This window comes from Tenrec ecaudatus, chromosome 8 (assembly GCF_050624435.1).
Source record: "Tenrec ecaudatus isolate mTenEca1 chromosome 8, mTenEca1.hap1, whole genome shotgun sequence".
NCBI lineage: Eukaryota > Metazoa > Chordata > Mammalia > Afrosoricida > Tenrecidae > Tenrec > Tenrec ecaudatus.
Window position 1 is genome coordinate 83,424,996 of NC_134537.1, and position 10,144 is coordinate 83,435,139.

At 39.8% G+C, this 10,144-nt stretch overlaps 1 protein-coding gene across 2 annotated transcripts in view; it reads right to left on the minus strand.

Moving 5' to 3' along the window:
- Nucleotides 1–9,933, minus strand: part of ESCO2 (establishment of sister chromatid cohesion N-acetyltransferase 2) — a 28,144-nt gene extending 18,211 nt beyond the window's left edge. The window contains exons 1-4 of one of the 2 annotated variants that reach the window (XM_075556471.1): nucleotides 9,869–9,933; nucleotides 8,519–8,583; nucleotides 7,180–8,005; nucleotides 2,475–2,562 (exon numbers count right to left, since the gene is read on the minus strand). In XM_075556471.1, the coding sequence (XP_075412586.1) occupies nucleotides 2,475–2,562; nucleotides 7,180–8,005; nucleotides 8,519–8,571 (967 nt within the window). In that variant the 5' untranslated portion in view covers nucleotides 8,572–8,583; nucleotides 9,869–9,933. Of the gene's footprint in view, nucleotides 1–2,474; nucleotides 2,563–7,179; nucleotides 8,006–8,518; nucleotides 8,584–9,837 lie in introns of both variants that reach the window. The other variant, XM_075556472.1, reaches the window with a different exon arrangement.
- Nucleotides 9,934–10,144: the final 211 nt, after the last annotated feature.

A 10,144-nucleotide genomic window follows, 5' to 3' on the forward strand; every position in this document is an offset into this window, starting at 1 on the left:
ATAAATATTTAAATACATTACCCCACTGATGTCTCAATTTTTAGTAATTTTATTTTCATTTGTTTTGATTATTGAAACTCACCAATAGCGTCTGCATTTTCCACCTTAGGCTTATACTCAAGTCAATCAGTTTTTCCGGTTTCCCAGGTAATAATTAGGTACCTCGGCTTATACTCGGATTGCCTTATACTTGAGTATATACGGTATTTAAAAGTAAAAAGACAACTTAAATGTTGGGAGAAAACATTTGGGAATTACATATCCAATTATCTAATACCCAAATTTTACAAAATATTTCTTCAGAACTTACAAACAAGAAAACAAACAACTCAATCAAAATATGAGGGAAGCAATTCTCCCTTGCAAGTCTGGCTAGACCAGAGGATGTACACTGGTACAGATAGGAACCAGAAACACAGGGAATCCAGGACAGATGATCCCTTCAGTGTTGGGAGTGGTGATACTGGGTACGTAGAGGGAGGGTGGGTTGGAAAGGGGGGAACCGACTATAAGGATCTATATGTGACCTTATCCCTAGAGGACGGACAACAGAAAAGTAGGTGAAGGGAGAGGTCGGATAGGGCAAGATATGACAAAATAATAAGTTATAAATTATCAAGGGTTCATGAGGGAAGGGTGAGCGGGGAGGGAGGGTAAAAAATAAGGACCCAATGCCAGGGGCTTAAGTTGAGAGCAAATGTTTTGAGAATGATGAGGGCAATGAATGTACAAATGTGTTTTACACAACTGGTGTATATATGGATTGTGATAAGAGTTGTATGAGCCTCAAATAAAGCGATTAAAAAATATATGCGGGGTTTGAATAGACATTTCACCAAAGACAAACAGGCATATGAGAAGATGCTCAATGTCAATAGCCATTACCAAACTAAGCCAAACCGACTGCCAAGGTAGTCAATTTCAGGTCACAGCAACCCTGGAGGGCAGAACAAAATTGCCTCACAGGGTTTCTAAGGCCTTCAATCTTTACAGTTCCTGACTGCCACATTTTTCTCCTGTGGAATAGCTGGTGGATTTGAGTTATATTCCATTCATATGGCCCTTCCAGCCACAATCCTTTATGCGACATATTGTAGTCCCATTTTGGAGGGCATTACCGCTGATAAACAGGAATGGGATGAGATTGAGTTCTGACCTTTTAGAACGTGTGGATAGATAGGACCACTCCGTTTAATAGTTAAATTAGTTGCCATTACATAAGGAATTGCATGCTACAGCTAAGGATCTCTCTTACTGCCATTGAGTTCATGCTGACTCAATATAGTGACTCTACAGGACAGTATAGAACTGCCCCAGTTAGTTCTAAGACTAACACTTTAAAGTAGGAAGTCCTGTCTTCTGTGGAGTTGGTGGTTTTGAACTGTTGAACTTTCAGATAGGTAACAACTATGCCACTGGGCTCCTGCTAACGCTGAGGTGGGGGTGGGGGGTGGTGAGAAGCCCATTTCTGGGGTGGCCTGAGTAAAACCTTGGCTGATTAAGATTAGTAGATGGCCAATGCCTACTCAAAATACGCAGTCCAGGATAGAGACTAGATTACATTTGGGTGAAATTTGATGACTTTTCTCAGTGTAGGTTTTGTAAGAAGGTGGGGGAAGATACTGATAGGATTCAGCTGTAGACAACTGTGAACAGAATTCATTGTAATGCCACTCTGCTGCATATAAAATACACCCATGGAGAAGCAGGGAGTGTGATCTCTTCACCAGGAAGCATAGTCCTAGGGATTTACTTAAGTGATTTGAAAACACACACACACACACACACACAATTGTACACGAATTGGTACAGCAGCTTTATTCATAATTGCTAAAGCCCACCCAGCAAACTAATGTTTCTCACTATGGCCACAGCTGTAATTAGGTGTATTTGATCTGACGTTCCACCCTAAAATTTCCTTGTTTATGGCTTTTCTAAATGCATCATTTAGCATCATAGAAAATATAATATGGAGATAAGCATAAAGATACATGTATATACAATGGGGGGAAACCCAGAAAATATTACTATATATGTTCACATTAACACACGAAGCATTAAATAGCCTCATCTTCAGCTTTAAAGCTTTATTATGGTAAAATAGATGTAACAAAATTTTTGTCATTTTAAGTATAGTTTAGAGCAGTGGTTCTCAACCTGTGGGTCATGACCCCTTTGGGGGTCACCTGATGCATAATAGTAGCAAAATTACAGTTATGAAGTAGCAACAAAAATAATCTGGTTGGGGGGGATACCCACAACATGAGGAATTGTAGTGTATTAAAGGGCTGGGGCATTAGGAAGGTTGAGAACCACTGGTTTAGAGTAATTCATCACAATTCCACCATGTTGCACAACCAACACTACTGTCAATTCTATTCCCCAGAGAATCCTCTGAGTCTATCTGAATGAGGGGTGTGCAGACATGCAGGATTTGCTTGGAGGAATTGAAAACAGAATTTTCTCCTACTTACCTGGCATGTTCTCATTGACAACATCCTCGGAAAACAGATTTTCATCCAGTTCACCTCCCCTTGAAGAAGCTACTCTACTTGACGAATCCTGAAAATATGGAATAGGTGAAAGAAATCTAGTTGTTTTTACATAGTGAATCCAATAGATGTTTCTTAAAGATTTAGTTCATTATGAATCACAATGCATAATGTGACTTAAAATCCTTACTTTCAGATTTTTAGGAAATTTGCCTTTATATACATTAAATGTACATTTAAAAAATAAATCATATTACTCATTTAAGAAATAATCTGTCACCCTATCAAAAAATATGTAAGTTGGGCCTCCTCGTGCGCATTCCCTTAACACGAGTACATTGCTCAGCTAAATGGTTATTTCATGATACCCACCTTCCCGACATGATCCCTGAAGACAGACGTGTGCATAAGCATATGTGGTGAAGAAAGCTGATGGTGCCCAGCTATCAAAAGATAAAGCATCTGGGGTCTTAAAGGCAAACAAGTGGCCATTTAGCTCGGAAGCAGCAAAGCCCACAGAGAAGAAGCACACAAGTCTGTGTGAACAAGAAGTGTTGAAGGGATCAGGTAGCAGACACCGAAAGACAAAAACCAACAATGTGTGATCACCTTCTCCACATAAATGCCGAAGACAAATGTGTGGTGAAGAAGGCTGATAGTGCCTGGCTATCGAAAGATATAGCATCTGGGGTCTTAAAGGCTTGAAAGCAAACAAGCGTCCATCTAGCCCAGAAGCAACAAAGCCCACATGGAAGCAGCACACCAACATGTGTGATCATGAAGGGTCAAGGGGACCAGGTTTCAAGCACCAAAGGCAGAATCATATCATGAATGAGGGGAGCGTGGGATGGGGACCCAATGCCCATCTGTAGACAACTGGACATCCCTTGCAGATGTTCAGTGTAGCAATAATGAAATTCACAACCTCCTCTAGTTCTTAAAGACTTCCTCCCCCACCTATCATGGTCCCAATTCTACCTTGCAAAACTGGTTAGACCAGAGGATACATACACAGTGGTACCGATGATGCCGGGCAGAGTAAGATAAAAAAAATAATTTATAAATTAAGGGTTCATGAGGGAGGGGGAGGGGGGAGTGGGGAGGGACGGGAGAAAGGAGAATGAGGAGCTGATTCCAAGAACCCAAGTGGAAAGCGAATTTTAAGAATGATGAGGGCAGCGAATATATAAGTGTACTTTACACAATTGATATATGTGTGGATTGTGATAAGAGTTGTATAAGCCCCAATAAAATGATTTTAAAAATATGTATGTTATGATAAAGACAGCAGAATAAAGATTATAGAACATTTCTGTAATAATGAATTACAACAAAATACTGAAAATGATAAAAATGTCCCCAACGGCCACCAAACTGGACAGTGGAAAACTCTGGTCATAAGCATTATTTCTTCAAAAAAATGTTAGACTATAAATTAGGCACAGAGGTCAAAAACATTAAGAACTGCCAGCCCAGAAAAGGAACATTCTTGAGTGGCTGAAGAGGTTGTTTTTGAGTCAATTGCAAGAAAAGCAAAGTGGAAAGAATCCTAATAAATTTCATACTATTAGTAATTTGGTGAGACTTAAGGCATACAGCACGGAAAAAAAATCCTTGAGTAAAAGTAAACTATTTAAGATCATAATATTTCAGGGTAAAGGTAGGATAACCATGTTTGTCATTTTTCTTGGTTCTGAGTTAGGGGAAGAGTATGCACACCACTGTCCCCACCAACAGCAAGCAGAGATGAAGCCTAATTGTGCGTATTAAACAGAATCTTAAGACTAGGGTAGAACCTGGTTTCATATACTTAAAATGTATAATCTGGCTTCCTAAACTACCTTATACCTAGACCTGAATAAAGTAAACCTTAGAAAAGAAAATCAGGTAGAAAACAGCACTGTGGAAAATTCATGTCAATGGATCAAGGCCTTCTCTTCATTATAAAATAGCTAGCAGTATTAATCAGGAAAGTTGGAGGGCTATGCAGGAATTGTTTTGCTGAATTATTGATTTTACAAAGTTTTACCTATTTTGTTAATTGAGGTAAATTTATATAAGGCAAGCACACGAGTACAGTTTGATGAATTCTGATAAATCTATAGTCATGTAACTATCACTACTACGTAATTTGTAAAATTTAGATTTTTGTGGTATAAGCAGTATCAATGTCTCATGCATTAAAAAACTAGACCAGGAGGAAGAAACATTTACAAAATCTAGATTTTTATATGCTTTATTCCATATTTTTAAATTGTGGCTCAATTTTTTTAATAACATTGTAGCCTAAGCAAAATATTTGTGGACTAGATTTGGTTCTGGTGAAACCACAATCTGGTAAGCAATTAGGGTGGTAACTGCAAGGTACATGGTGCAAGCTCATCCACTCTGTGGGACAAAGCTTGCTGCTCCTGTGAAGATTTATAGTCTTAGAAACCTTGGTTGACTCTAGGGCACTGAATTTAAGTTTGGGTTTTATGGAAGATAAGCAAAATATCCATGTGCGACAAACTAGGAAGACTTGGCCATCTAAGTCTCGTAAGTAGGCTGATGAATACCATTATCCACAACCAACCATGCGATGGCACGAGACCAGGCAAGATTTCATTCCCACTGGACTTGGGGTCAGCAGGAGTGGGGGACTACTTTGATGAAGCGGTCCTACTAATAATTGATCCCAGCCCTCAACCTGGGGCCTCAGCCCAGTCATGACATCAGTAACAGTGAAGGAATGGGAAAGAAAATCCTAGGGAAGAATGTGTTGGGATTTGTATTAATTTATGGCAACGGCATGTCAGGAAGAAAACGTTTTTTTTTTTTTCCATGTTTACCCACATGCATTTATTTGTAACTCCCTACTGCTAACTGTAGGGAGCTGCAGGATCTTTCTTGTGATCTCAAGCCCTCCACATAATCACGAAGACCTTGAGCGGGCAGACAGGTAGTTTGGTTACTGCTAACCAGAATGTTGGAGGCCCCAGGACACCTAGAGGTGTCTTGAAAGAAAGACCTGGTGATCTACTGTGGAAAAACCAGTTATTGAAAACAGTCGCGAATAGTTCTACACTCACATGGAGTTTCCACGACTGAGAAGTGACTTGTGGGCAACCGGTGTCTGTTACATACATCATAGTCCACCAGGACCCAGCCGTGGAGCCTCTTCTCCATGTCCAGCTCGCCTGTAGGGACCTCGTCCACATCTATGCTCTAAATGTCACTGAGATTCTGAGATCCTAAGTTAATAATATCCCTGAATTCCAGACTGCCTACTCATCCTCTACACCTGAATGTTTGACTTAACATGTCCAAAGTCTCAGATTTAATTTGTACAAAAATAAATGCGTGCTTTCCTTAAAAAAAAAATCCATGGGCTGGACTTAGACCATGGTCACCAATTTGTAGTCTTTGCCATGAGTTTCGGAATGTAGATGATTGTGAGATATGAACTAGAGCCAAGTTTGAGAGGGGGTGGTGACAAAGAGCATGATGCTTTAAGTGTCTGAGTTGAGAGTGTATCATTGTTCCAGTTGCAAGGGTTGTGATGAGTATAACCAACTCACTAGACATGGTCTGTTGTCTGTTACTTCTACCCCTAAACATCCAACCAACCCACTGCTCTTGAGTGGATTCAACTTAAGCAAGCCTATACCCACATCTGGCTCCTTTAGGAATCCTGTAGAGCAGAGTAGATTGGCTTCTTTGAGTTTCCAAGGCTGTAAATCTTTATAAGAGCAACAGCCTTACCTTTTTCTCAGAGAACCACCAACCCTGCAAATTAGCAGCCCAATGCTTAACCGACTGTGCTACCCTTTAGCAGCCCTAAAGCTACCTAAAAAGATGCCTTTTCTGGTAAGATGCCAGATAAGAGGTCAACAATAGAAAGTCTAAACCTGTGTTTTCTTATGTGATGGCTACTAACAAGAACTTGCAATGTGGCTAATCCAAAGTAAGATATTTGAAGTATAAAATAAACCCAGATTTTGAGAAATTTGTATAAAACTAACAAATGTAAAAACATCTCAGTAACATTTTATACTGAAATGGCATTTTGTTCAGTATGCTGGGCTAAATATTTCTGCTCTTTAGCTTTTAACATGGCTACTAGAAAACTTAAATTATGGCTGTTTATATTTCTGTCAGACAGATGTGGTTTTGTCTAGCCACGTTAAATATGAGCACAATGAAAAGGCATAGTACTACCACCACGAGAGCACAAATATATAAACAAACCCTCAGCTAGATGCCAACAGTGATCATTTCCAGGTCATGGAATCACAGCAGAGATAGAGCAAACCTCTAAATTTTATATAATAGATCTATTAATTTCTGCAACAAAACTAAAACAAATAGGCTTATATACTCTGGAAATTTACTCCCTGAATTTTATTTCTACAAACATTAATTACCAAAGAAACGTTATGAAGCTTTTCTGGACGTCAGCTTATCCATATGGAATTTAATAAATACCTTAATGGCAGCAAAAGTTGGCAGACTTCCTTACGTCACAAGTGTCAATGGTCTTGTATTTCCAACCTGTTGCTAAATTCTTTACCATGTGACTAAATGCTAAGTTATTTGGCTTTGTAATAGCAGCCCTCTAGACATCAGAGAAAAGCACATTTGAATCAACTGTTATTGGTTTTGTATATAATCCACTTAGTTTTAAAAGTGTTACACATAGCTTTACCTTTAATTTCCCTTCGTTTTTACTTCTTGCACCCAGTAGCTCCAAGTTCAATTCTTGCAACAAGCCCTTAGGCACTTGCCTTTCCTCAAGAGTTTTTTCTACATCAGAACCTTCAGTCGCTTCTGATTTATCCTTCTTAGTAGGTTGCAGTAATAAGCCATTTTCCAGAGGCAATTTTCGAAGGCAAGATTTTTTTTTACTAACAAAAAATGCTGCTCCACTTTGGATTGTAACTTGTGGTTTTATTTTTTGGCTTAACACTCGAGGAGCATTCAGATTATTTTCAGCTGAATAGCCAGGATTCTCTTTCTCCACAGCTGGCTTATAGGCCACTCTATTTACCTTGGGAGTTTTAGAATTCCTTGATACAGGTTTGATGCACTTATATCTTGGTTGATATTTAGTAGTTAAACTCTTGTGTGATTTTTTGTTTATCTTCTTGGAGCCTGGTTTTACTTGCCTTTTTTCCGTCATACTGGGAAAAAATTTATCTTCCATATTTGTTTTTAGGCTAGTGGATCTACTCTCTTTTATCAGTTTTCTCTCCAATGGATTGAGGTACCACTTATCTTTGTTGTAAAAGGACACCGTGGACACAGCAGATTTAAATGGTGAACCTTGGTTTGCAGACGGCAATGTATTTTTTTTAGTTTTTGGGAATGATGAGGTATTAACTGAACTTGAAGTGAAAAGGTCCTGTTGAAAGCAATGCATCTTTTCTTTGTTTTCATCATAGCTCTGGATAATATTCGTCTTATTAGATGATCGCAATATATTTTCAGCAAAGTCCATTATTAACTTCTTTGATGGAGTGTCTGATAATAAGCTATGACAAAAAATTAAGTTCATTGGTAAGTATCATTAGTTTTGCTTCAATATTTACTCAAATCTACTGCTAGCTAAAATACGTCTACCTATAGGCTACCTTAAAACAGGCCCTCATCACAAAACGTATATATATATATACAAATTATCTCTTAGTTTAATAGTCTATCAGTACAAATTTCCTTTACCAAACATAGCATTCAAATATCTTTCAAAAGGAAGAACCCAATAATGTTCATGGGAACAACCATTGTTTACAAAGAAGTTTTGATATATACCTTTAAGCACATGTCAGCTTTTAAATCTATGTCTTGGCAATATGCAAATTATAGCTCCTATCCCGGAGCCCTGGTGGCGTACAACCCACCAGCTGTCCTGTAGATGAGGCATTCCACTCTGTAATGATTTTATTTCCAGGCTCAGAAGCCCAGAGGGGCAGTTCTATGTGAATCAGAACTGACTCCCAGTGAGTCTAAATTTTTCTTTTTCTTAAAACCCACGGGATGACATTCACCTGTCACAGTTCAAAGACTGTTGCTTCCTTTTCCTTGGGGTAAAAGCTTCCATCTTCTTGAGTTCCTGAAAGCAATAAGACAATTATAGTAACCAAATTCATGAGTGGCAAAATTAATCTGCTAAAATTATACTTTTAAAAGTCTGAAAACATTTTCAGATGGCTGATGTTCCATCAAGGTGCAGGAAACAAGTATTTTAAAACTTAAAACACAAAAATGAAATTAACTCGAAGCCTTGGGTAACAAGCAAAGTTCACCTCAAACAAACAAAAAATAAATTACCTTAATAAAGATTTAAAGCATTCAGTTTCAAAACATTACCGCACCAATGTAAGAAATGAAAGCAGTGATAACATTGTTTCTCACTGGAACCAGACCCTAGCAGGGAGGCGTCATTTCTACCCTATGTAAGGTACACTTTCCCCTTCACCAGACAGATTACAGAATGTCCAACGCTCAAACCCTCCATCTTTTGGGAAGCCCTTTCATGCTGCACCTCACACTTCGTTAATTTTCCATTTAAGGCATTTTCTTTTCTTTTTTTAAAAAATTAAATCATTTTATTGGGGGCTTATACAACTCTTATCACAATCCATACATATATCCATATGTCCAGCACATTTGTTGCCATCTTCATTCTCACAACATTTGCTTTCTGCTTGAGCCCTTGGCATCAGCTCCTCCATGAACCCTTGATAATTTATAAATTATTATTTTGTCTTACACCGTCTGACGTCCCCCTCACCCACTTCTCCGCTGTCAGTCCCCCAGGGACTTTCTACCCCACCCTCCCGTTAAGACAGTTTCTTATTGCTTGTGAAAACGGTCTTCCTCAACAGCCTATGTATTAAGTGAAGGTAGAGATGTTTCCAATTTTTACACAAGCGCCCTGCAAAAAATAAATAAAATATCCGGGACAAGATACAATCCTCCCCCCCCCGAAGACCTCTGAGCAAGCCGTTTTCTTTTAATACTGACCTCGTACGGCTACTGAGAACAAATATTATGAAACACTCTCGAGCACAAAGCATGTCAAAAGTGCCGTTGAACGAGACACATTTTGAAATTTTTCGGCAGTGTGAACGCTAAATAGCAAATAGCAAGGCCGGGGTCTCTAGGAATTCATACAAAACCGGCTCAAAGGCGAGTCTTCTAGGTCTGAGAGAAAGTCGCCCCTCTCCCTTGACCCTGTCAGGAAAAAATCACCACCACCCAAATCCGGCATGAAAACGGGGGAAATCGTGCCGCCCGGTTTCCCAAAGCCGGAGCACAAGCCCTCTTTCCTTGCCACTCAACCCCTTAGCCTCAAGGAACGCACGTTCTCCTCAGTCTCCAAACCGCGGCGTTACCTGCACCTCACAGCCGCGCGACCGCCCTCTCCGCAGCCAGCCCGTCTCTCCTCGAATGTATTCAAATTATTGCGCGCCAGTCCTGGAGGAAGCCGCTGCGCTCCTATTGGCCGCGCCGCAGCCCTTCCAGAAACTGGCACGTTGATTGGCCCTTCACTAGTCCGGAGGCTGGCCCAGCCGGGAGGCTGGCTCCAAAATTCTCCCGCCCTTGAAAGGCTGTAAGCTCTAGGCTCAGGAAAACCACGCTTCCCACAATCCCTCGCGGCAGCGCCGGCA